Consider the following 27,497-nt stretch of genomic DNA (forward strand, 5'->3'; position numbering starts at 1 on the left):
TGTTATAACGAACCAGTTTTAATAACCTTGACCTTAATTTGTTTAGCTTATAAACAAATGAGGGTGGTCCCAATAAACATCCCCAATTGAGCCACAACTTTTTCGAAAGAAGTACTACAAGCAATTTTAAAAGCAAAATGTCTCAAAAGAAAGGTCAAGAACGAACTTTGGATCACTTTTTTCGACGACAAAACAACAATTCAAAAAAGTATGCCCTAATATGTCTGTATTATAATAGCATCGTTATGTAGCTAATACTACGGAACATTTTTAATGGTAGTTTGCAGAAATGATGGCTAATTTATGCACAGCCAAACCAAATGGCTGTTGAGGTTTTGTGATTGATTTTGTCTTGATTTTATTTTATTGCACAAATGTTTGTTAACTTTCTGTTTACATGTAATCTTGATATACATAGTATAAGGAACATTATAAAATACCAATTTAATTAATCATATCTAATGTCAATTTTTACCTCTAAACTTGTTGTTTGCTGCAAATAAATGATTACACTTTTTTGGGCTCAAACACACCTCTCCTTCATTCTAAGATGCCTAGATTTCAAAAAGTTTCGCTAGCGCGGAGCCAGGTAAGGGGGTCGCCCCGCACACCCCCTCCCACTCTAGATGTATTACACAAATTTTGCACCACACACTGTTTTTCCTAGATCCGCCCCTGAATTGTGCGAGTTGACTTGCTGGACACCCTATACAGTTTTGCGAATTCAAACAAAGGCATAATCACATGTAAAATATTCTAGTTTCGTCTAATTCTCAAAATTAAATAAATTTGTAATCACTTAGAACCTGGGTAGTGCTTTAATAGCCAGGCGGTACACATATTTGTAAGAGTAACAAACCATTTTGAGTAAAACGTAATGGTGAGAAACTTCTAATCGCCAATAACAACAATTTCCAAACTTTTTAAGAACAAAATATTCTAGTCAAAATATTCTATAGTTTGTATATTGGCTTTAAGGCTAAGCTAAATACCAGCAAAATGCTGGCGCACAAACTTGCAGGATAGTCAGTTATACCGAATGAATAGTAGAAACAACAACCTGTTTTCCAAAGTTCTGCAGAAAGCGCTTTATAGAATGGTCAGTATTAAACGACGGTGCTAAGCTATAATAATTCTCAGTTTTCTGTATGCAGTCTTCGACGTCCGGACGAATTTACAATCCGGAAATAGGTGTATGTATGCCGTAGAACGAGAGACGATGTCGCGCATGTAGTACGGGGACCAAAGCCTAAACCGCGTCTACTGTTGCTTATTAGTAAAAAGTGTGGGTCACCGGACATTAATGAGTTTGTAAAAGCGCCTGCGCGTAGTTATGGTGATATTACACGAGAGCGAAACTAACCACCGCAGTAGGGCTTTTACAATAGGCTACAAAGAAATTTGATTAGGTTGGAAAGAGCACGCAAAGGTAAGAAAATATGTTTCTGAGAACATTATTTTAATGCTTTCATCAAATTACTCCATTTCTGGTTACACAATTGATAATTTTTGATTTAGATTTGTGACCTTACAAGGTCGAGGACCAGTGTTCAAGTCCATTTTGTAGTAGAAATCGCCCCAAGATGAGATATAAATAAATATATGTGTAGTATATAGAATAATAAAAGTTGTTGGAAGTAAATTGTTTTATTTTTGCAAAGCAACTTGAACAATATACTATTGTTTAAAACGCACATTTTGTGCAGTATAGAAAGTAAATTCAATACTGTTTCAGTGTGGATTCTTTGGAGACTAGATGTTTTGTTACCTACATATTAGATAGAGAATCTCTGTAAACGTGAAAATTATTTATTGATGCTTATTTGCTCATTTGCAATAAAGATATTGTACAAACATTGATTAAAAGCTTGAAAACACGTCCTAAACGTATTCTAAAGTTTTTTTGTAATATGCACCACAAAACCTAAACTGCAGATCATCACTAGCCTATACAATTAGTATGTCGTGATTTCACAATCCCAATTAGTTTGCCAAAACTTATTTTGTTTTTGACTAGCATTATAAAAAAGGGCTATGCTGCTTAAATAGATTAGCACAATATTAGGATTTTTATAGAAGTATGTATAAAGATATTTCTCTGTCTAATAAAAACTGGTTGTACTCTACTGTTGTTGAAGGAGTCCCATTATTTACTAAATTTTGTACCATTACTAATATTGTTATGTGTGGATGTGGAGAAATTATGTTATGCATAACTAATCCGAATCCACACACAACATCGGTGTTGAAATTGCTTGTCATATTATTCTATTTTGACTATGTTCAGTTTGTGCACTTTTGCTTAGCTTGTGGGGACTAATTTGATTATTACTGGTTCAGGTACAAGTGAAGGTGTTAAGCTGATGTAAGCAATACTGATATTTACCAGTAAAAGTTAATTCTTTATTCTCTAAGTACAACAATTAAAATACACAACTAACAAAATTCTAAACAAGAGGTTAAAATAGCTAATAAAAGTTACACCCTTACTCGATCGGTCGTTCATGTTTGCTTGCTCGATTCACCCGGCTGCAAGTTTCGATAATCAGATAAGAGTCATGGCAGTCTTTATATGTAAAGGCTCGATCGTTGAGATAGAAAAGTAGAAGAGAATTAGCTGATGATGGCGAAGGAGACTCCGTAGGTAGGGAAAGGGTAGAGGCTCTAGAGGGAAGAAAGAGGGAGGCTCCAGAGGGGGGAGAGAGAAAAAGGGGCTCCTCAGCAGGCAGAGGAGAGAGCATCCAAGGAGGCCCTCAGGAAGAGAGAGGGATGGAGATAGAGATGCTGAGTCATCGGAGCTGTTCTCTTTTATAGATGTCTGGCATGTGGGATGGCTAGCCTGTGGGTGTAGGTTGAGTGTTAAGGTTCAGTGCTTTATGTCAGTCGTGAGAAGATATCTTGTTTGCATAAGTCTTTAGCTGGTGCACGTGATGTTCACATGTAGGGTGGAGCTCGTGACATACTTTTGGTAATTAGATCATGTTTGACAGGAGTGGCAGATCTGTATGTGACTCATTTGATTCGTCTTTAATGTTTTTCTGGTGATGGTGGTTGGTAGGTTTAATTGCTTCGACTTTCTTTTGGCATGTTCTCCATCTGGTGTTGACGCAGTTTCTAGAATTGATTCCTTCAATTTTGAAGTTTCTAATTTGCTTTTGACATTTTCTAATTATTGGATATTTTGATGTCTTTGGGCGTCTTGCTGCTTGTACGTATTATATGCTTATCCTGTGATCTGGCTGCATTTCGTATTGGTATGTTGTTTTTGCAGTATTTCGTACAACAATATTACAAAAGTTTTACAATGTTTTCTTTTCTCACTTAAAGTTTTATTTACAATATTCTCTGCTTGTCTTCGTTTTTGTTTGAGAAAAAAATTAATTTAGGGAGTAAATTTGGCACTTACCAGTTTTACTGTAGTTTTCTGATTTAATGAATTTTATGCAGCTCTTCAGTGATAATGTGGAATGGTGTTGACCAAGCAAAACAGATTCAATATGCTACAAACTGTTGAATCTCAAGAGTGTACAGCGCCGAGTTGTAGCAAGCGTGTTAGTAGTCATTTTGACCATTTTTATTGTTATGACTCAGACTCAGCATTCGGTATGATTTGATATGTCTTGATCTAGCTGTCTAAAGTGCCGACCAGCGGTTGGAGTAGGGAAGATTTACATTTTCTTATCCCCTTTATCTAATCAGCACACATATAGGCTAGTGTGTTTGGCTGTTGTAAGAGGAATCTGTGGAGTGGCGTTACAAACAAGTATGATCAGCCAAAATACCATTATAAGCTGAATATTTTGGATTTAGCTTTAGATTTTGTAATTCTGTTTGCTACAGAGTTTCAGAGTACCATTCTCAGCTCACATTATTCTTGAAGGTTTTTGATTAAATTTACAAATCTATTGTTTGGTTGTTTTTTAAATATACAAGACATAAATAGATCCTCTTTTTGTTTTATCACAAAAACGTACTTGTAGGCCTACTTGCATTTGGCTTTATAAAAACTTTAAAAAAGGTGAGCTCATTTTAGACTTGTCTCCACAACTGAGAGAAAACTCCCAGCTTATTGGCTTTAAACCATGTCATATTCCATACCTTTCTATCACTTGAAACTTTGTATACTACATAATAAAGTCAATTCGTGCTTTTTTAGCTATGTCACGAGCTATGATTAGAACGAGCACAGACTTGTATGGACATAATATTCAATCATTTGTGTTATTCTGTTCTCACTTTATATTGTTCTTCAACGCTTTTGTGTTACATAAACGGATATATGATGAGTAAGTATGGATGCATCAGAGGTTGAAAATTAACTTATGAAGTGACCATTATATGGAGAATTTTGTTCAGACCAGATTTGAACTTATTTCGTAATTGAAATTAGTTTAAATCTGGTCTGAACAGATTTGTAAGCTTTCAATTTAGAGTTCTCTTAAGTCAAAGACTTGTATAGTTTTTTAGAAAGTAATGAATGTTCTTTTGTCATAGTTTAAAAAGAATAAAACAAAACATTGCTTTTAGTAAGAAATAAAACGGATGTCAAACGTGTTTTCTGTAAACCTATCTGTTTTTACTTCTGCAAAAGGTGGCTCCTTTTTGTCGTAGTTTTGACAATTGGCTTTAAGAATCTGTTCGCAACTCAAAAGATATGCGTGTAGTTTTGTTCTTCAAACTAATATTAAGATATAATACTTTATTCTGAATTGTACTGTTTTGATAGGTATTACTTAATAAAATTAACATTTAGAATACATAAAACTAATTTGATCATAGCTAAAAACTAATGATAATTTATTCTAACAGTTGTCGTATATACTTATATAACATTAACCGCTCTATCTGTTTTTCCAGCTAGCTAATCTAGCCTTCTGCTTCAAAAAACTAGCCTGACTTTCTTCTCTAGTTAACTAACCTGACTCACTTTGCTAGTTAACTAACCTAGCTCTCAAGTTCTTGCTAGCTTTTTGCTAGCCATTGTAGACACATTTAGGTTTTTAGTTTAAAATCAAAACTAATAATTACAATATTATGTCAGATGTTTGTAATTGACATGCATATTATTGTAGATGACAACAGATCAGCCTTCAGTAGCACAAGATGGTCTTGGTGAGACACAAACCGACAGCGCAGCCAAAAAAGGTTCTGCCGGATCTAATGGTATGACAGGAGTTAACATTGTACCCTCACTTACAGGGTTTACATTACGATACTTTATAGATTACTAATGAGTTTTTTTACTTGAATTTGTTGAATTTTTCATTCTCTCACTTGAACAGATTTTTTTTAAATTATCTGATTATGTTTGCTTTTGCTTGAGAAAGAAATTAATTTAGGGAATAAATTTGTGACTGCGAGTTTGAGTTTTCTGATTTAACTAAGTGGATTATTAACTTAAGATAGTAACTTTACTATAATAAGAGCCGTTATTATAATTTGAACCAGCAAATTATAATAAGCAAAAAAGGAAGAAAGATTGTGTCATGCTCTTTGACCTGCTAGCTGAAACGTGAGTATTTTAATCAGCCGGCATTTAAGATACGCAGAGGTAATAAATATGATGTGCACTATTATCCATCCTTATGGCCAGTTAGAGAGTTAGTCTAGTGGACATAATGTCTGCCTACAAACATGGAGGTTCTAAGTCTAAATCCAGTAAAAAGCAGATTTTTCGTCCCTAAAACTTTAACGCTATAATTATATAATTAAGATTTTATTGCTTCTGCTTTGTGACCTTCATGGCTGTTGTGTAAGCACAGCCACAAATAACTTTGATGTCAAATAGATTTGTATGTTGGCCAAAATCTTAGAGCAAAGTAGGAGCTCACAACTCCAAACCACATTGTGCCCACTTATAGTTGTAAAATGTACTCAAGAGAAGGATGCTATGAATGAGTAAATGATAGAAAGTAAGTGATATGTATCAGTCAAGCTAATTGGCTCGTGTCACAACAATAGAACATTGCGCTGTGAAAACAATCAAATATATTTTGATAAAAAAAGAGCATCTCTAGTTTTAAAAATCTTGTTTGCTGACAAAATGTCAATGTCTAATTCGTTACCCGCCGGAGTTATCATTCCTCCTTTGTCGAGGTTCCATTCAGCTCAAATGTCTGTTGGTAGGTGATCATGTAACACAGCTGTTTAAGTTACGCTTACCGCTGTGTAAGAGCTAGCTTGTGTATTTCTGTGTAGATCTTGTTTTTAATGTTTTATTTAGCGTATCTAGGCTTGCCTCATATCCTGTTCCGTAGGCTCACAGCGGTATATTGGAATATAGCACTGCTGGAGTGGGTTTAATTTCTCACTTGTTGGCCTTTATTCAGACTGCTAAGATTCTGCTAGTTACAATACTACGTGTAAACATGTTTTGCCAAAACATTTTCATTTTTTTTATTTTGACAAAAGCTTGTTTTGCTAATTCAGAAATTGAGAGTTGATGTAAAAGCTCATATTTTTTAAAGATAGTAATCGTTGTCTTTTTGTATAACTATTAGTAAGACAACTCTCAAAACTCATGCCATGAGTCATGCTATGAGTCATGCTACTACAGTTCACACGATTTTCTTATTTTAGCTAGTCGACGAGGTTCTGAGTTGGAGCCAAATGCGAGTGCAGCAGCCAATGACAATCCCGCTTCTGACCTTCGAAATATGCGAAGAATAATTGCTGAGGATCCTGAATGGTCTCTAGCGACGGTTCCACTTCTTACAGATCTCTGTATTCGACACATCGTACATAACTTTGAAAGTAAGTAAGCTTGCAGTGTACTGAGTTAAGACAAGCACTACACTACTAAATACAGTAAAGGTTTAGTATAATATATAATGTAGATGAATGTGTTATAGATAATATATTTATCAATATTATAATAATAGTATATATTATTAATTATTATACAAGTATATTATATAATACGGAAAATATATAATATATTTTCATAGAATTTTGTGTAGAAATGTTTCTATGTTTAATGAAAACTAGTTGTACTCGGTTGTTATTGAAGCAGCACTATAATTGGTCAATAAATTTAGTACTGTTGCTGGGTATATACTTGCTAGAAAATATTTACCCAGAAAGATTTTGAGTAGCCTCTAAACTGTTTTTAAGTGATTGAAACAAAAAAACACATTAAATCAAAAATTGAACAAATGTCAAAAAATAAGCTACAATAATAGCGATAAATTTCACTATAATAAGATGTCCATCCATAGTCCACCAAATTTATTACTGATATGACAAACATTTAACAATGTTTCATTCTCTCACTCGAATAAGTTTTTTTGCAAACTCCACTGTGGAATAAGCTGTCCAACGCGATTAAAGTGAACTAAAAACAAGTTTAACTCAATCAGCAAAACTACCTTCATTTTTATAATGCTATTTACTGTACAATGATGCAGCAACTATCGACCAACTGACCAATCAAAAAGCTTAATCATTTGATTATAATTTTTGGTTGGTAGAGGCAGCCTTTTGTTATTGATGCCTTACATTATTTGTACAGCTATGTCTTTCATTAAAATCATTATCATAGGATGATGCAGGGAGGTCAAACCAACCGACCAATCAAAAAGCTTAATTATCTTATTATAATTTTTGATTGGAGGAATTGCAAATAACTTCGGACAAGAATGAGACTGTTGGAATTTTTGGTAAAGTTCATTGCACTCTCGGTGAGAGATAAAGTAGCATGGGACGTACTGCAAGTAAATGAAACGGTATTCATTATAAGTAAAGTTTGTACCTGCAGTCTCTCCATGAATCTTTTCTCTATTTTTCACATTCACGGAGTCTTTTTGTTGCACTTTGTACAAGGGTGCAGACGATATAAATAGATATTGATATTGCTCACAAATCTCACTCAAAGCCATTTAAAGCAAATTAGACCATGAGACAAAAACAAAAAATTAAACAAAGAATAATGAAATAAATAAAATATGTTATGTAATATATTTTAAAACAAATGTTATATTTTTAATTTGAGTATGAGAGTGATGACTTCACATTCTGTTTTTAGTAAATTCACGCATAATCGACAAGTTGCTGCCGAAGCACAAAGTGAAGGTTTTAGAGAAGATATCGGAGAAACTGCCTCTACATGTCACTGCCAACCTTATTCAGGATGAAGGTTACTGGAAACGCTGCTGCAAAGCTCGTTGGGAAATTTGTGACGTCGTTCAATATGGAAAGAGCTGGAAGCGAATGTATTTTGAGAGGTTTGTTTCTCTACAAGTTAAAAAATATTTTAGAGGCTACAAAGAGGCATATCACTAGCTACAAAGGAAATATAAGGAGCGAGTTTATATCCTCAAGCTACATTACTTTCTTATTTGTAAAAAAATGTCTGTTAGCAGTTTTATAAACATTATATAAAGCGAACAACCAATTCTAATGAATATGTAAAATAGCATGAACAAATTGACGATCTATCTTTTCATTTGTAACAAGGGAGATAAATCAGATTGCATGCGCTCATAATCTGTGTCTGAGGAGACAACTACCAGTAAGTGCATCTAACTCATCACTTACATTAGGATGGATTACTTTTTTTAACTGTCATGTCAAGTGGCAAAGTTTTTACATTTTTGTTCTCAAACCAAACCTCTGATGAAGTCCGCCGCTATTCTCAAGTTCTCATAACATATAACCAGTGGTGTCTTAGGCTTTGTAGCCTGGGATCCTTGAAGCTGTCTGTATTGTTCTTTAGCTATCCCTATGTGTCTACCATTTCTAGGAACCTACAAGAGAAGATTGAGCACTTTGTGCCCGGCAGTGACCTGACCGAAATAAAGGACACGCTTCTCCTTTCCAAGAACTATGTAAAGAAGTTGGACATTCGCCAACTGCTGCCTCCTGTCAGAGAAACCCCTAAGATTTTTCAGTTAGATGATGATGATGCAGCTTCTGATGCCGGTAGGTACAGAGGTATCTTTCAAGGTCAAGGTCTGTCATCAGTTAGCGCATCCGCCCGCATCTCGTATGATTTGCTTTTTTAAAGCTGTCATTCCATTCCACCTTGTATAGATGTTGTGTGATTGCAAATGTGCAAAAATGTGATCACAGGACACATACAGTGCTTTATTCTCTGATGATAAAATCGGACTACTACGGTTGTCGGTGTTTTATTTTCAAGTCAATCGAAGCTGTGAATTCTTAGTTGTTCCGTAAATTATCATTCCGCAAACACGTTCACACAGGAAATAATGATTTGAAATATTTACACAGAAATGTTTTTAGTAGCCTGTTTTTAAATGATTGAAGCAAATAAACACATTAAATCAAAAATCGAACGAATGTGAAAAACTGGGCTACAATAATAGCGATAATCTTTACTATAATAGGAGGCCCATTCATCTGTCTTATGTCGCAGTTGGAAGTTGATGAAAAAGCGTTGCATCTTATGGAACTCGAACTCAAAACCTTTGGCACGGTAGACTAATACTCCAACAACTGCACCAGTCAACCCCTCAAAGTTCTCCACAGTGATCGTAGATGCAGTTATTACACCTGATGATCTCTCCCGGCACACTTGACTGTTAGGATACTAGCAATAATAATAGCGATAAAACTGTTAGCAGCATAATAATAATGACATGAATGATTAGAAGATAACTTGTCCGAATAAAATATGTTGCAGTTTCTTTTTTTTGCCAGTTGTTCCTCCTTCTTTTTTGTTACTCAAATTATAGGTCATTTTGCAACTCTATTGATTTGCAGCTCTATTGATTTGCAGCTCTATTGAACTCCTTAGTGAAGTTATCAGCTTTGGTTAGATAATTGAGATAGATTTTTCATTTTGTTAGACGAGTAACATCTGCTTGTTCCATTGACCTGTTAATCATGAGATGAATTGTTTCATAGGAGGTAACTGTATGTTCAGTAGGAGGTAACTGTATGTTCAATAGGAGGTAACTGTATGTTCAATAAAAGGTAACTGTATGTTCCATAGGAGGTAACTGTATGTTCCATAGGAGGTAACTGTATGTTCCATAGGAGGTAACTGTATGTTCAATAGGAGGTAACTGTATGTTCCATAGGAGGTAACTGTATGTTCAATAGGAGGTAACTGTATGTTCAATAAGAGGTAACTGTATGTTCAATAGGAGGTAACTGTATGTTCCATAGGAGGTAAACTGTATGTTCAATAGGAGGTAACTGTATGTTCCATAGGAGGTAACTGTATGTTCCATAGGAGGTAACTGTATGTTCAATAGGAGGTAACTGTATGTTCCATAGGAGGTAACTGTATGTTCAATAGGAGGTAACTGTATGTTCAATAAGAGGTAACTGTATGTTCAATAGGAGGTAACTGTATGTTCCATAGGAGGTAAACTGTATGTTCAATAGGAGGTAACTGTATGTTCCATAGGAGGTAAACTGTATGTTCAATAGGAGGTAACTGTATGTTCAATTAATACTTACATGTATAATGGTACATATTATTCTTATAATGGTATAAAACTCCTAACGGTATAATACTTATAACGGTATAATACTTATAACGGTATAATACTTATAACGGTATAATATTTATAACGGTATAATACTTATAACGGTATAATACTTATTACGGTATAATACTTATAACGATATAATACTTATAACGGTATAATATTTATAACGGTATAATACTTATAACGGTATAATATTTATAACGGTATAATACTTATAACGGTATAATACTTATAACGGTATAATACTTATAACGGTATAATACTTATAACAGTATAATATTTATAACGGCATAATACTTATAACGGTATAATATTTATAACGGTATATGAATCTCATTAAGAAAATGATAAAGTCCCAGGGAAAGTGCTTAAAATATGAGCTATTACATTTTCACTCTTTATTACCCAGCTTTATTTTGAATGGTTGATGATGAATTAGAAACTCTTTAAAATGTTCTAGAATGTTCTCTTTTCTTAAAAAGAAGAACCCCATTATATCGCACTGAAATGTTTCTATAGTAACAAAATGTTTTTACTAATCTTACCCATATTATTAGTAATCTCATGTCATATCTGGTATCACAGTAATTTTATATCTGACTATCACTGCTGCAGTAATCCTCATAACAAGTGTCAGTCAACAGGTCTTTTTTAACATGAAAAGTGTCACTAATTGATCATACTCACACCATCGTGGCAAGTGTCACCAAGTTCTCTCACTAATCTCATTAACTCACCTTACATGTCAAGAAAATTATTTTGCATTCCTCCGTCATTTTGCAAGAGCAGACAACTTACGTGTTGACTCTGTTTTGAAATATGATCATACTCCTATCATCAAGTGTATGTGCAAATATCTCTCTTCATGACAGGGATCTGATATAGAGTGGTTGTTTCTCACAGACAATAACCGTATGTTAACAGAGAGTTCAAGTGCATGTTGACCTGTAAGTTACCTACGGCATACACATTTATGAGGCAAGCAAAGCCGCTATACAGAATACTACTCTACAAAGATTTGGTCTTTCACAGGTGAAGAAGTTGATACAGACCATTTTGATTTCAATGACATCTTCAAGGACTTGACAGAGCTAAGAGAGTTCAAGGTTGTGTATGGGGTCAGAGATTGTGGCATGAACTTTGAGTGGAACCTGTTTCAGTTCACAGCTAGAGATTGTCAGCAGCTGTCTAAGTGTATAGCCTCAACTAAACACCTCACCTCTCTCTCTATCACCAGGAGCAAGGTCAGTGAGTTGCACGCATTATTCATTTTCCAAATGACTAATTTCACCTTACTTTATGGTTTTTAATTTAGTGCTGAGAGCTGATGAATGTAGCTTTACACAAGTAATATCAGTGTTGGAAGATGTTGTATCTTCAAGTTTGAATGAGTGACCAATACTCTAGGTTTTGGTCTGCAATATATAGAGCTTTCTGTATTATTGATATTTGTGGTTGAGTTTGCAACATACATGTTTGGTATATCCTAGTTTGATATGCCTGATTTTAAAAGCATTAAAATTGGTTTTTATCATCAAATAAATTCTACTGTCAATTTAGCATTTTATTACAAGCAATCCTCTCAACAAAATGTATTATTTAGCATCTACTATAATATATTTTATATTGTCCGAAGGATCATACATCATATAGGATCATATCTACCATTTTCAACATGTATAAAAACAATCGTACGGTACCATTATTATTATTATTATTTATTACACACCAAAAAAACCAAATATTGAAGTATAGCTGACAATGATTATTAACGGCCAATAACAAATTAGAATATTATAACTCATTATTCTACTGTTTTTGGGAAAGACAACTCCCATATACAATAAAAAACCCAAAGTTTGATTTTATCATAATATTTTTGGAAACGACAACTCCAATATACAAAAAAAACCTATGTATCATTGATATCGTGTTGATGCTGGCCTAATACTGTTTTAAATGAAACAATTAAGATATTCATAATAAATGCAGTTAGTAATGCGCTTGTGAAGAATGCACGAAGTCTCGAGGCTTTTCATGAGGGAAAACTCTATATCTTCCATCCAATCTAGTCGACTTATAATAGTTATGCTGCCAATTCCTTTCACAGGCTTTTCAAACATTACCGTGGAAATGTAGCATAATACACAAGAGTAGGCTGCTGTCGCTAGAGATTTGAGAGTAACACAGACACATCAACTTGAAATTTATGAGCAAAGTTTGAGAGTAACACATTAACTTGAACAGTAATGGAAGTTGTTTGCCTGATTAACATATAAGATTGATAAATCACAAGGGACACATAAACGACACTGCAAACTGCTGTCATTACTAAACACACCTGCTTCGACTAATTAAAAAATTGTTTCAAGGAAATGCTACGAGGAACAGGACTGCTCTTAGCTTTAGTTTGTTTTTGCAATCATTTGGCATGAAAAAAAGTTTGTGCCAACCCTATACATGTATATCATCATATAGAAAACCCTAACTTGAACTGCTAAAAATCAAAGTTGTCCTACTCTGTATATGGTGTATAATAACTCCAAACTATACAACAAAGGAAAACAAAATGCTTGATGTTTACGGACTTCGCTAGCAAATGAAGTTATGTTGTATGTTGTACTCGCGGATAGCAAATAGGCCAAGATATGAAACTAACAAATGGGCCAAAATACGAAAAGCCTCTCATATTTAAAAGCATCATCATAAGTCGAAGCAAAGTTTCTTTCAAAAAACATTTTGTAACTTAAAACTTTGTATGTAAAGTTTTTTGTAAGTAGAGGCTTCGTTGTATTTCACTATTTTACACGCAGTTATTATTTTTAAAGTAAATTATCTTCTCTATAACTTTGTCATTTTAATAAACGCCAGCTTTTCTGAGTTGTGATGCTACTGAGCTCTGGTTATGTTATTTTATAAGGCCTCAGGCTAGTTGTGACTGAACCAAGGCTGCAAAGTCAAGACTGCACTGATTCACAAGATCGTAGAATAACTGACGCATTTGTAGCAAAAAATATCTATACAATGCGCTAAACCAGTCTCATAGGGAATTTCTGTCGAAAGCTCGACAGAAAAACAAAGGCCATATGCGAATAGCAACCATCTAATCACTGAAGAACAAACCAATGGTCAGTAATAGAGTTGTGTCAGGGGAAGGAAGGAGTGTCTGGTCTGGTTATAGGAGGATACGCAGAACCCTCTTGAGTCTAAAAGTGTCCGGAAGCATTATACGATGAGATCCGTTGGATAGACACAGCGTTGATGAGGGAATACGCTCACTCAGTTACTTTTGTAGTTATTGACTTGTTCCACCAAATTTGAGCTATATTTATTGGTTAATCATGCAGTCTCTCAGATGGTTTAAACTCTCTCAGGTACCAGATTCTCATCAATATTCAAGGACTCCTTAAATCGGATGTCATCACCTGCTCTTTATAAGATTATAAAACGCCTTTAATTTTCCAATAAGTCAGCAGCTGCCAAGTTTATATGCAACAGTATAAGATAGTTCAGCAATAACACAATAATAAAATAATACAATAATAAAATAATTACATTTTACTTATATGGCACTAGATTTCTGAAACTGTTTATTAGTAATGAGTGCTGCAAGTAATTATATCGGGCAATGCTCTGGATGTGTGGAATGAAATTAACACCTGGACAATGGTTGAATCATAGATATATAAAGTTTATATATCTATGGGTTGAATTAAACCCTGAATAATCCTTGATACATCTTCCTTTACTTCTATCTATCAAGGTTTTACATGAAAATACTGTCTCAGCAATTTGAACTGCTAAAGTACAGTGCAAAGCTATAATATTCCTCAATATGCTTATGCAGTCTTCAATATCCAGATGAGTTTACAATCATTGGGTATACAATAATTGTTTTGGTAATCGCTATCATCCATCTTGTGTACATATCCCAACCATCATTGACGGGATGCCAGCCCATCTTACGATTTCGATTCATAATAAGACATACAGTAAAACCTCTATTTGAATGCCATGACAATCTATTTTTCAACTCATTTGCTATAGTGACATTCAAATAAAAGTTTAACGGTACTTACAATAATTTATAGGCCTAATAGAAATTCCTTTTTAATTGTTTCTTCTTGCTAGCTGTAGTCGTTCCATCTTGCTGAGAGTCGTTTATTATGCAGGTAGATGATGATAAAATCCGAGTGATGATTAGCCATATTCTCGACCATCCTGGATTGACAGAACTAGACGTCTCCAACAATCTAATTGGTGACCGAGGTGCTAGGGCTATAGGAAAGTTTTTGAACAATCACAGTCAGCTTGTTACAATATGCCTGGCTGATAATCAGATACGGGCCGCAGGTAAGAAAATACTGCAGGTAATAAAGCTTGGCTGAGTCTCAAGTTTGTCACCCTCTTTATCCTTCTATAAGCAGACCTGCCACTCCTTCCTTCCCCTGCCATTCCTTCTCCTGCCACTCCTTCCTTCCCCTGCCACTCCTTCCTTCCCCTGCCACTCCTTCCCCTGCCACTCCTTCCTTCCACTGCCACTCCTTCCTTCTCCTGCCACTCCTTCCTTCCCCTGCCACTCCTTCCTTCTCCTGCCACTCCTTCCTTCCCCTGCCACTCCTTCCTTCCCCTGCCACTCCTTCCTTCTCCTGCCACTCCTTCCTTCCCCTGCCACTCCTTCCTTCCACTGCCACTCCTTCTTTCCACTGCCACTCCTTCCTTCCCCTGCCACTCCTTCCTTCCCCTGCCACTCCTTCCTTCTCCTGCCACTCCTTCCTTCCCCTGCCACTCCTTCCTTCTCCTGCCACTCCTTCCTTCCCCTGCCACTCCTGCTACTCCTTCCTTCCCCTGCCACTCCTTCCTTCCCCTGCCACTCCTTCCTTCCCCTGCCACTCCTTCCTTCCACTGCCACTCCTTCCTTTCCCTGCCACTCCTTCCTTCCCCTGCCACTCCTTCCTTCCACTGCCACTCCTTCTCCTGCCACTCCTTCCTTCCCCTGCCACTCCTTCCTTCTCCTGCCACTCCTTCCTTCTCCTTCCACTGCCACTCCTTCTCCTGCCACTCCTTCCTTCCCCTGCCACTCCTTCCTTCTCCTGCCACTCCTTCCTTCTCCTGCCACTCCTTCCTTCTGCTACTCCTTCCTTCTCCTGCCACTCCTTCCTTCCACTGCCACTCCTTCCTTTCCCTGCCACTCCTTCCTTCCCCTGCCACTCCTTCCTTCCACTGCCACTCCTTCTCCTGCTACTCCTTCCTTCCCCTGCCACTCCTTCCTTCCACTGCCACTCCTTCCTTCTCCTGCCACTCCTTCCTTCCTCTGCTACTCCTTCCTTCCCCTGCCACTCCTTCCTTCCACTGCCACTCCTTCCTTCTCCTGCCACTCCTTCCTTCCCCTGCCACTCCTTCCTTCCCCTGCCACTCCTTCCTTCCACTGCCACTCCTTCCTTCTCCTGCCACTCCTTCCTTCCTCTGCTACTCCTTCCTTCCCCTGCCACTCCTTCCTTCCACTGCCACTCCTTCCTTCTCCTGCCACTCCTTCCTTCTCCTGCCACTCCTTCCTTCCCCTGCCACTCCTTCCTTTCTCGACCCGCACGACTTGAACATTAAAAAAATTCATGATTTTCTCAAATTAACCATTAGCTAATCTTTTTTCAACTTGTTAATGCCACTCAAGAATGCTGCCAGAAGTAGGGACTATAGATAACTTGGTTATGCATAAGAAATATGGATTACTTTAATTTTTCACATAGCACCATTTTGTCCTATGCTAGTCTGTTAAGATGGGTAAATGTGATATGCTGAAAGATGTTCATAATAATTTTTATACCTTTAGCATATATACTATTATACGATAGCATATATACTACTATATGATATCATATATATACTATTATAATATATCATATATACTGCTATACTATAGCTATACTATGCACGTATTCATCATATACTCTAGTATTTACTCAATTACAAGTTGTAGTATTTTGCAACATTTTTAGTCGTTTGATAGCCAATCAATCATCATGTCTAATAGTCATTCCTTTTTGTTAGCTCTTATCTAATTTGATAGATTGCTAAAATTTGAAAAATTTCGTTATTTACAATACAATATAACAGGAGCCTCAGCTATAGCCCATGCTCTTACCAAGAATTCAACCCTGCGAGTGCTCAACATCAGGCTCAACAGAATTGGGGATGAGGGAGGACAGGCTATATGCAAGTAAGTGTTTATATCTCAAATTTATCTTTTATTAAATCAATAGTATCGTGGGAGTCCAGAGTGGGGGAAGAAATAACTACATCAGGTTTAATAACCAGGTGCACAATTATTCTGTTATGCCAGTGGGTGGTTGAGTAGTGCAGTTGTTAGATTGTTGGTCTATCACGCTGAAAGTCATGAGTTCAAATCTTGTATAAGGATATCCTTTTTCCAATCTCCAACCTTGGCTTCAGTTGGGCACAACTCCCATTATAGTGAAGATTATATTTGTATCTTGTATGAAAATATGTGATTCCCGAGATTGCACTTTTCGGTGTGAAGGTCAAAACTACTTCCTCTTTACTTCAGATCTCTTTCTGTATTATATTTTGTTCGAGATTCAATATTCACTAAATGCATGTTCTAGGAATAGTTAACAATTTTCTGTTGAACTTTTATTGCTAAAGTTATGTTTCTTCAAAATTTATGAGCTGACGGCACTCAAGGAATAACCGAACTTGCCATGAATAAGACACAATAATCAGCTCTTGTGTTTAAAATTATGTAGCTGCACAGCTTTTTATTTTGAAATATTCAAATGTGAAGAATATATGCAGCAGGGGAATATGAAAACAATGTTTCATCAATATTTCCCGTGATGAATATATTCATCATAGAAGCAGTTTCTATCTCTCTATATGAAGGATTATGTTGGGGGGCCAAAGCGTGAACACATATGTTCGCTCGAGGCGCAGTGGATCAGAAAAAATGTTGATGACAAATCATTTCAGGAAACTTTCAACTAAATCATTTTTTTGATTATTTTTATGTCTTCTTATCTGCCACTTTGCCTAGACCAGTAGCTCTTAATCTGAGTTCTCTTGAACCTTAGAGCTTCAGTGAGTCTCGGGTTCGGTGAAGGCTCGGTCTCTCAAAGGCAACAGTAAAAGTCACACTGATCTGCAAGGCTATGTTTTTAAAGAAGGATATGTAATTTGTTGTAAGTTGATGCGTTGTATTAGTTTTGTTCTTTGAACACAGTAAATTTATCAAGTTCATTTTGTGCACCAGGCAAACATATAACTATGTCTTAAATGTGAAAATAATCGTATTTTATCTTTTAATAAAGAAGGCTTTAGTGAAAGCATATATAAAACTGGTGGGTTCAGTACATCCAACAAGGCTAAGAACCACTGCTCTATTAGCAGTGGTTCTTAGCAACTGTGGTGTTACAATGAGTACTGCTCTATTAGCAGTACTCATTGTAACACTTGCATGCAGGTACTCACAGTAAGCTTAAAAGGTTCAGGAAACATGTATATATATATATATATATATATATATATATATATATATATATATATATATATATATATATATATATATATATATATATATATAATTAGTCATCATAGAAGTATGTATGTATGTCATATGTATGTATATTACATATACATACATATATATATATATATGTATGTATATGTAATATACATACATATGACATACATACATACTTCTATGATGACTAATTATATATATATATATAATTAGTCATCATAGAAGTATGTATGTATGTCATATGTATGTATATTACATATACATACATATATATATATATATATATGTATGTATATGTATACATATACTGTATGTATATATAGGTGACAAATTAGGGACTAGTATATGACAAGGCGTGATAATCTAGCAGCACGCTGTCACCTTACAGCTGTCGATGCTGACGCTGACCTATTTGCTGCAGAGCCTTAATAAAAAATGCTACGCTAGAGCAGCTGAACATGGGAAGCAATGACTTGAGCGAACCGACTGCTAATGGCTTGGGACAGGTGATAGCAGGCAACTCTGTGCTCAAGAAAATTGACATCTCCTGCAACAGAATAGGAGTCGTAAGTAGCTAGCAAAGACTATACACATGTTCTTAAGCGTATCAGCTCATGTTAAAATTTTATCTTTAAACCTTAGTTTAAATTAAACTAAAACAAAGCTGTTACCTTTTTACATATTTAAGGACAAGTTTCGATCACTGATTTGAATGGCGCTGCACAATTGTCAGCAAACATGACCTACTTTCTTTTACCATAATTCCTATTAACTATTAATTCCTATTAACTGTCTTCTTTCGAACTAGATTTAAAGTTTTGTTTACATTTTTGCGTATTTTAGACGACCGAATTACTCACCAGAGGGCACTAGCTGTAGTTTTATAAATTGGCTAAGATCTCTTCGCTACCAACTTTATGTGAGCAATTCCTCAAAGATAAAATATGATGTCTGCTTGGCTTACTGCAAGCAGACATCATACACTTGGAAGAGCATTGCTATACAAACAGTGGCACTATGATTATTGGCCACACATGTCTGAGCTCAGCAGTGTAATAACCTGACGACCAGAGACATGTTCAGGTGCAAAGAGCAGTTTAAGATACGATGTACTATCACCATTAGTGACCCTGTTGGGAATTGGACTCCAACCAACTTGTTGTTTGTACGTCGTGCTAGACCACTAGACCACGACTGCTCTGTAGACCACTAGCCTACTTTAGCCTAATTCCTTTAGACTATGTTCATGTAAGTGCAGCCCATTATAAATGTTGAATGTAAAAGCTATAATGACGAAAGTGTGTTGCACCTTTGCGTCAATCCAGTGTGTTTCCTCAGAATTCTAAATGATGCCCCTCAATTATGAATGTAACACATACTGCCGACATCACGCTGCCGACATCACACAAGAAGTTTATGACGAGAGTGATAGCATTGATTTATATTGGCTTTGTTCTCTCAATGCCTTCCAGTCCTCTCATTTTTTATTGATTCTGTAGGATGGCGGAAAGCAACTCCAGCAAAATATGGAGGATAATAAGACAGTAACACATATAGACCTAAGGCTAACGGAGTGCGGCACTGAGGCCGAGTACTGCATATACCAGATCTTGCATACAAACCGAGAGCGTGAAAGAGAGCTTTCATTACAACGGGCAGCACTTCCTGCCGCACAATAACCAACGGCGACTTATTTATTGAAAATTTTTAATAAGGAAAAGAAATCCTTTTATCGATTTTGTATATATTGTTTTGAGAGTTGCTAATTGTATCAGGTTGGATCAATTCTTCATTTGACTTATTTTTAAACCCATATTACATAATATATTTTAATATTTTTCTCTATGAGTTGATTATTGAGTACTTTATCAGTGAGATTTTGTTGCCTTGATATTTGCTATACATGGGAAAGCAGCACTCTTTATAAGGTTTCTCTGTATTGCACTTACAGTGTACTGCTGAGACTATTCATCTAGTAAACATGCACTTACAGTATACTGTTGAGCCTATTCATCTAGTAAACATGCGCTTACAGTATACTGTTGAGACTATTCATCTAGTAAACATGCACTTAAAGTATACTGTTGAGCCTATTCCGCTAGTAAACATGCACTTACAGTATACTGTTGAGCCTATTCATCTAGTAAACATGCACATACAGTATACTGTTGAGCCTATTCATCTAGTAAACATGCACTTACAGTATACTGTTGAGCCTATTCATCTAGTAAACATGCGCTTACAGTATACTGTTGAGCATATTCATCTAGTAAACATGCACTTACAGTGTACTGTTGAGACTATTCATCTAGCAAACATGCACTTACAGTATACTGTTGAGCCTATTCATCTAGTAAACATGCGCTTACAGTGTACTGTTGAGACTATTCACTTAGTAAACATTTATTCCTGTTCTGATTTAACTAATGCGAAAATACATTTACTTGCTGAAGATAGTGGCATTAACCATGACAATTACTGGGCTGCTGGTGACTATCACAAAACCCATAGATCAAAAACACAAAAGTTGGGACAGCAGACACGAGGTGCAAAACAGTACGCTGTTTACTGGGCACGAGTTGCGATTGCTAGCTATTGGTGGATCATGAAGTCACTGTTGAAGTCGCTTCCGCAAACTTGTCCTAAAGTAAATATGATTTTGTTTTTGGTAGTAATCTCAACATCATTACCATAATGAGTGTGATGGACTTGAGTATGGAATGCAGAGAAAAGTTTGGCATGGTTAACACGAGTGATCATTTAGTTCTTAACAGTCGTTAGGTAGTGGTAGCTAGGAGTGAGTTAGGGATGAGTGAAGAGTGAGTTAGAGAGATTATCAGTCTGAAAGAGACTGTGTGGCTGAGTGAGTTGAGCTTTACAACCACATAGTCTCAGTTACAACATTGCAAATGTACAAAATCTAAGTGATTAAGGATTGCTTCCAGAAATACCACAAACTCCAACAGAAAAATACTTGACAAATATTTTGAGAGGAGCCATGGTCCAGAACACCTGCTTGCAAACAACAGATGAGAGGAGCCATGGTCCAGAACACCTGCCTGCAAACATCAGATGAGAGGAGCCATGGTCCAGAACACCAGAACACCTGGCCTGCAAACAGCAGATGAGAGGAGCCATGGTTCAGAACACTTGGCCTGCAAACAACAGATGAGAGGAGTCATGGTCCAGAACACCTGCCTGCAAACAACAGATGAGAGGAGCCATGGTTCAGAACACTTGGCCTGCAAACAACAGATGGGAGGAGTCATGGTCCAGAACACCTGGCCTGCAAACAACAGATGGGAAGAGCCATGGTCCAGAACACCTGGACTGCAAACAACAGATGGGAGGAGCCATGGTCCAGAACACCTGCCTGCAAACAACAGATGAGAGGAGCCATGGTTCAGAACACTTGGCCTGCAAACAACAGATGAGAGGAGTCATGGTCCAGCACATCTGGCCTGCAAACAACAGATGGGAGGAGCCGTGGTCCAGAACACCTGGCCTGCAAACAACAGATGGGAGGAACCATGGTCCAGAACACCAGAACACCTGGCCTGCAAACAACAGATGGGAGGAGCCATGGTCCAGAACACCTGGCCTGCAAACAACAGATGGGAGGAACCATGGTCCAGAACACCAGAACACCTGGCCTGCAAACAACAGATGGGAGGAGCCATGGTCCAGAACACCTAGCTTGCAAACAACAGATGGGAGGAGCTATGGTCCAGAACACCTGGCCTGCAAACAACAGATGGGAGAAGCCATGGTCCAGAACAACCAGCCTGCAAACAACAGATGAGAGTTCAATTTTAAAAAGAGGCTACTGGTGGTGACAGGAATGGGCATCCAACCTTAAATTGCTCTTTGCAACTGGGTATGTCCCCAATTATCAAGGCTGCCTCGCTACTAGACTCATACATGTTCAGCCAAGTACACAGAACCATCGTGTCTGAGCCACTTGCCTCTGCTTGCAGTGAGCAAAGCAGACATCACACTCGATCTTCAAGGGAACACTCACTGAACTGAACAAAAACCATTTATTAACATACTTTACAAAATTCCCTTTGCTGTAGTCCAACTGGTTGGATAGCAGGTTCAGAAAAAAAAACAAACAACATCAAACATTCAGTAACTAAATGAGTTTCATCTGGAAAGATGAAATCAAGGTCAAGAACAACAAAATCTAAAAAAGGCTGGTCTTCCATCAATAGCAGACATCCTAATAAAAAAGCCTAAAATGGCTGAGATATGTGCACAGGATGGTTTATGAGCAACTACCAAGATTACTATTATATTCACAATTCTATAAAGGAAAGAGGAATCAGGGTGGATTCAAAGATGTAGCGAGGCGTGACATGAAGTTGAGGGAGCTAGACACAAACAAACGGCAATAGAAGGAGAAAACTGCACTGCAGGAAGTCAGTAGTAAAGCCTAAACTATAAGACTCTCTCTTGCTGTCAATTGTTTCAACAATTGACAGCAAGAGAGAGAGAAAGAGAGAGAGAGTGAGAGAGAGAGAGAGACAGAGGGAGAGAGCAAATAGAGAGAAAAATAGAGAGAAAAAGAGGGAGGGAGGCAAAGGGAGAGGGAGGGAGGGGAAGAGAGAGGGAGAGAGAGGGAGGGAGGGAGAGGGAGGGAGAGAGAGAAGGAGAGGGAGGAAGAGAGAGGGAAAGAGAGAGAGAGAGGGAGAGAGAGAGAGGACAAGAGAGAGGGAGAGAGAGGGAGAGAGAGAGAGAGGGAGAGAAGGAGAAAGAGGGAGAGAGGGAGAGAGAGAGAGGAAGAGAGAGGGAGAGGGAGGAAGAGAGGGAGGGAGAGAGAGGGAGAGAGAGGGGGAGAGAGAGAGGGAGAGAGAGAAAGAAAGAGGGAGAGAGAAAGGAGAGAGAGAAAGGAGAGAGAGAGGAGAAAAGAGAACCAAACAATACAAGACTTATGCAGTTCTTCTACCACCATGAGTGTATTGGCAAGGAAGGTCTGACGCAAGGTTGTCAGACAAATTTCTAGTTTGCCTGGCTTCAGCTGGTCATGAAGTGCATGCATTCTATTAATAGCCTTTGGCTTTTTGGTGCATAATAGACTTGCATTGAGGGAAAACTTGTACATCGAGTTGTTGACAAAAGAATTCCCTCATGTAATTATCAGGCTATAAAACATTTAAAGCATTCTGTAGAGACAAGGCATTGAAGGTAAGCGCTATAAATGGGTTTTTTTACTTGAACATTATACCGTTTATACGGTGTACCATGTCTTTCTGCAGTAATTACCCCCACAGTACTCCATGTGACATATGTGTAACAACAGTTTTGTAGGGTTGCTCCACCATAAATAATTTGACAAATTTTATATAAGCCAAAAAGAGGGCTTTTAGCTACGCAATGCTACTAAATTTGATTGGTTTACAACAAGTCAAGTGACCTTGTGCCTGATTTTATTTAGTTCCTTCCAAATTGGAACAAACTTTTCAAACAAACCAAAAGTATGAAATTTGAATTGTGAGGTCAGAATAACAATCAAACCATCAGTCAGACCAAGTTTGAGTTGTGAGGTCAGCGTACTAATCAAACCATCAGTCATACCAAGTTTGAGTTGTGAGGTCAGCGTACCAATCAAATCATCAGTCAGACCAGGTTTCAGTTGCGAGGTCAGCGTACCAATCAAACCATCAGTCAAACCAAGTGTGAATTGTGGAGAATTGAAAATATCCTCACTTTTGTAGACCAATCAGAAACATATGAAATAGTATAAATATCAGTAGAGCTAGAAACAGCCCCGTGGGAATTCTTCCTCGGTGTTATCTCACATTTCAAGTATGTGTATTTATTTGTCGGTGATGTGATCTGCCTTGAGGTCTCAACGCTTGCCGAGGTACACAGTTGACGCCCACAAAACATTAGCCATTCAACAAAGCCTTAACTGATTGGCTAGGATAATAATTCAACTTGAGTATTTATTGCTTCTACCGCAGTGTTCCTTACCACTTGAGACTAGAAAACTAAAAAGACACTTGCCTAAGTATGAAGTCTAAGACATCTCTCCAAATTCTGTGTCTGTGTTTGACGGTATGTCTTGTGTCGAGTAGAATATCACCGAGTGGTTCTTTCAGAGACTTTATGCAGAAGAGATTTAGCGTGAAGACATCGAGTGCTGAGAAAGCATTTGAGGAGGTAAGGGCAATAACTTTTGTAGCTAGTTATAAACAGTAAAATCTGTCATTTTTTGTTTATAATTTGTACGAGTGCTTTGTCAGCTTAAAGTGTCATGAGTGTTTGTCAGGTGTGACAACACAGCTCGAGGAATAAATATGTGTAAAACTGTTTTCAAATGCAGCAAAGCTGAATGTCATGAGTTGGAATTTCGTATGATGCAATATTTTATTCTAACTGCTAACTGTAAGTTTAGACAGAAGAATAGACGTACGCAGCTCTAACTAAAGTAAAAAAAAGTATATAGTATATATACATTGTATAATTTTTTTACTATAATAACAACTGTGGACATACGTTCTTGGATGAATGGGTATTAAATATATATTATTATGTCATCATATCTATATGTAATATATATATATAATATAAGTAATATATATTATACATGTAGTATGTATATGTAGCAAATATTTACCGTACAAGGAGCTATACTGTTCATATTATATAATGAAGTTTAATTATTTTTGCAGCTAAGTTTGGTGTGTAAACTGGCCTTTCCAAATCCCACTTCCCCAGATGAAAAGGAAGGATTTGACGCCTGCATTCAATGGGTTACGCAAGAGAGTGGATAGCGTGCAACACTACTTCATTGTTTGCTACAGTCACATACTGTATGCAGTTTGTTAGTTTTACAAGTAGGAAAGCATCTACATTATCACAAACAATTAATATATTTGTGCATTAATGGTACATTTACCTAAATAAAACACATGGTCTCTGACAGTAATGACCTGATGCGGCACTTCTCTGAAAAGAGAATTTGTTTGTAACCGATAATTTTATTATATGTTGTTCCACGAAGGAATTGTCTTTTTGCTGAAAGGTTCAGAAGTATGTAGTATGACTTGGAGCCTGTTGTAAACACTTATAGTTACTAACTCTGTGCTAACTTAGTTGAAATACACCCATGGATGACTTGTATTTATAGCAATAAAGGATACATTTACCTGCTAACAGCTGCCTTTTGACTTCATAAGAGGTCTTTGGACCAGTCATTTCAAAGTTTCACCAGTGTTCTGCAATGCTCACCGTTCTTAGTAAAAAAAATACATTCTACTGGCTTCCGTTCACTGTAAAGCATCTCTAAACTTGATTAAGTTGGCACACTATCAAAATATTAAAATTGGAAAGTGTTCAATTTTTACATGTATTTAATTATCAAGCTATATTGTATGTGAGAAATGTTTTTTCTATTTACCAAACTTCCACTCATATATTTTACCCCAAAGTGACTTCGAAAGCAGAACTCTTCTGTTCACTAGAGCAGCACTCTTCTGTTCACTAGAGCAGCACTCTTCTGTTCACTAGAGCAGCACTCTTCTGTTCACTAGAGCAGCACTCTTCTGTTCACTAGAGCAGCACTCTTCTGTTCACTAGAGCAGAACTCTTCTGTTTACTGGAGCAGCACTCTTCTGTTGACTACAGCAGTACTCTTCTGTTCACTAGAGCAGAACTCTTCTGTTCATGAGAGCAGAACTCTTCTGTTTACTGGAGCAGAACTTTTCTGTTTACTAGAGCAGCACTCTTCTGTTGACTACAGCAGTACTCTTCTGTTCACTAGAGCAGAACTCTTCTGTTCATGAGAGCAGAACTCTTCTGTTTACTGGAGCAGAACTTTTCTGTTTACTAGAGCAGCACTCTTCTGTTGACTACAGCAGTACTCTTCTGTTTACTAGAGCAACACTCTTCTGTTGACTAGAGCAGAACTCTTCTGTTCACTAGAACAACACTCTTCTGTTCACTAGAGCAGCACTCTTCTGTTCACTAGAGCAGAACTCTTCTGTTTACTAGAGCAGAACTCTTCTGTTTACTAGAGCAAAACTCTTCTGTTCACTAAAGCAGAACTTAAAGGCTTTCACCATTGCCTTGTATGTAGAGTATAATGTCAGTTTAGCTTACTGCAGTAGAAACTGTGCATGTTTTTAAGAGCATCGTTGCGCAAACAATGACTTTGTAGTCTGAATTAGATATGCCTGAGTTCAGAAAACATCACATTTTGGCCAACACCAAACCCCCGGGAGCAATTTAAGGTTGGATGCCATATCTGTTTCCACTATGGTGGTGGTGGACAAGGAGAACAAGAGGGCTACTACAATATATATAGCACTACCTAATGGCTACAATATAGCCAGCAAAGAAAAAAAAGTAGAGAAATATCTCCCTCTTGGAGAAGAGATTGAAAAATGCTGGAATGTAAGAACAACTGTAATTCCAGTAATCATTGAGGCACTGGGCGTAATAGCACCTGCGCATAAAATGTGGCTTCCCCAGATACCAACAGCGATCAACTCAAGTGAGTTGTAAAAAAGTGCGCTATTGGGAACAGCTAAGATCTTGAGATGAGTGCTCAAACTCCAGGTCTCTGGTAGGAGACTCGAGTTAGAGCAGAAATTACCACCCATATGGGTTAACCGGGTTGTGGAAACCATTTATATATATATATATATATATATATATATATATATATATATATATATATATATATATATATATATATATAGAGAGATCATCAAGTATGTCAATAGATGCACAGAGAATACATATACATACAATCGTTTTAAAACATGGACATTGAAGAATTGGTGCATGTGTTAGTGCCCTGAGGGGATGAAGCCTATTGTTATGGGTTCAAATCCTGTGCGGTGCAATATTTTTTCTCAACCTCAAACACTGGCTTTGGACAGATGGTCAAACAGACAGACACTGCTTTTGTTCATCTATTACAGTAAAGCTTGTCTTATCTCTGTTCAGTGTTTGCATCTGGAATTACTACTTCATTTATCTATTCATGCTTTGTTAACATTTCTGCGCATTGAGTGACCTTGAAGTGTGGCTGCAGAGCTTTCTGCCTCCTTTTTCAGGGTAGCCTCTAATTATTCACCTCCATGTTTCTTTGGCTTTTGTTATAGTATGTTTCTCAGGTGCCCATGAATTAGTTTCTTTATTTATTCATCGTATTGGTCTTTCTTTGAATGGATGAGTATTCCTATGTGCCTTCTTTCTTGCCATACTTAATGTTTTACTGATGTTATTGTTTCAATCACTAGAACTATACATGTATATATATAGTTCTTGTATAGTTCTTATATATATCTAGTTATATAGTTCTATATTTATATAAAAAATTGTTTTCTCACCACGGTTAACCCATATGGGTGGTAATTTCTGCTCTAACTCGAGTCTCCTAGCAGAGACCTGGGAGTTTGAGAACTCGCCTCGAGATTTTAGCTGTTCACAATAGCTCACTTTTTTACAACTCACTTGAGTTGATTGCTGTCGGTATCTGGGCAAAC

At 37.0% G+C, this 27,497-nt stretch overlaps 2 protein-coding genes and 1 long non-coding RNA gene across 3 annotated transcripts in view; 2 read left to right on the forward strand and 1 right to left on the reverse strand.

The window, feature by feature from the left end:
* The window catches only part of LOC137396604 (unconventional myosin-Va-like), a 108,876-nt gene extending 107,698 nt beyond the window's left edge, over window positions 1-1,178 (reverse strand). Inside the window, exon 1 of the mRNA XM_068082919.1 lies at window positions 1,061-1,178. The gene's annotated coding sequence lies outside the window, so the exon portion shown is untranslated. The remainder of the gene's footprint in view (window positions 1-1,060) is intronic.
* LOC137397271 (dynein regulatory complex subunit 5-like) lies at window positions 551-19,804 on the forward strand. The gene is made up of 10 exons (XM_068083560.1): window positions 551-589; window positions 5,073-5,163; window positions 6,580-6,753; window positions 8,024-8,222; window positions 8,741-8,919; window positions 11,493-11,704; window positions 14,633-14,813; window positions 16,575-16,677; window positions 18,419-18,563; window positions 19,497-19,804. Exons 1-10 carry the CDS (start codon window positions 551-553, stop codon window positions 19,674-19,676), a joined length of 1,503 nt encoding a protein of 500 aa, XP_067939661.1. The 3' UTR covers window positions 19,677-19,804.
* A 4,185-nt stretch (window positions 19,805-23,989) lies between these two features.
* On the forward strand, window positions 23,990-25,158 carry LOC137396953 (uncharacterized). Its single transcript, XR_010978676.1, has 2 exons — window positions 23,990-24,162; window positions 24,675-25,158. It is a non-coding gene; the product is annotated as an uncharacterized lncRNA (long non-coding RNA).
* Window positions 25,159-27,497: the final 2,339 nt, after the last annotated feature.

The sequence above is a fragment of the Watersipora subatra genome, chromosome 5, assembly GCF_963576615.1.
Source record: "Watersipora subatra chromosome 5, tzWatSuba1.1, whole genome shotgun sequence".
Taxonomy (NCBI): domain Eukaryota; kingdom Metazoa; phylum Bryozoa; class Gymnolaemata; order Cheilostomatida; family Watersiporidae; genus Watersipora; species Watersipora subatra.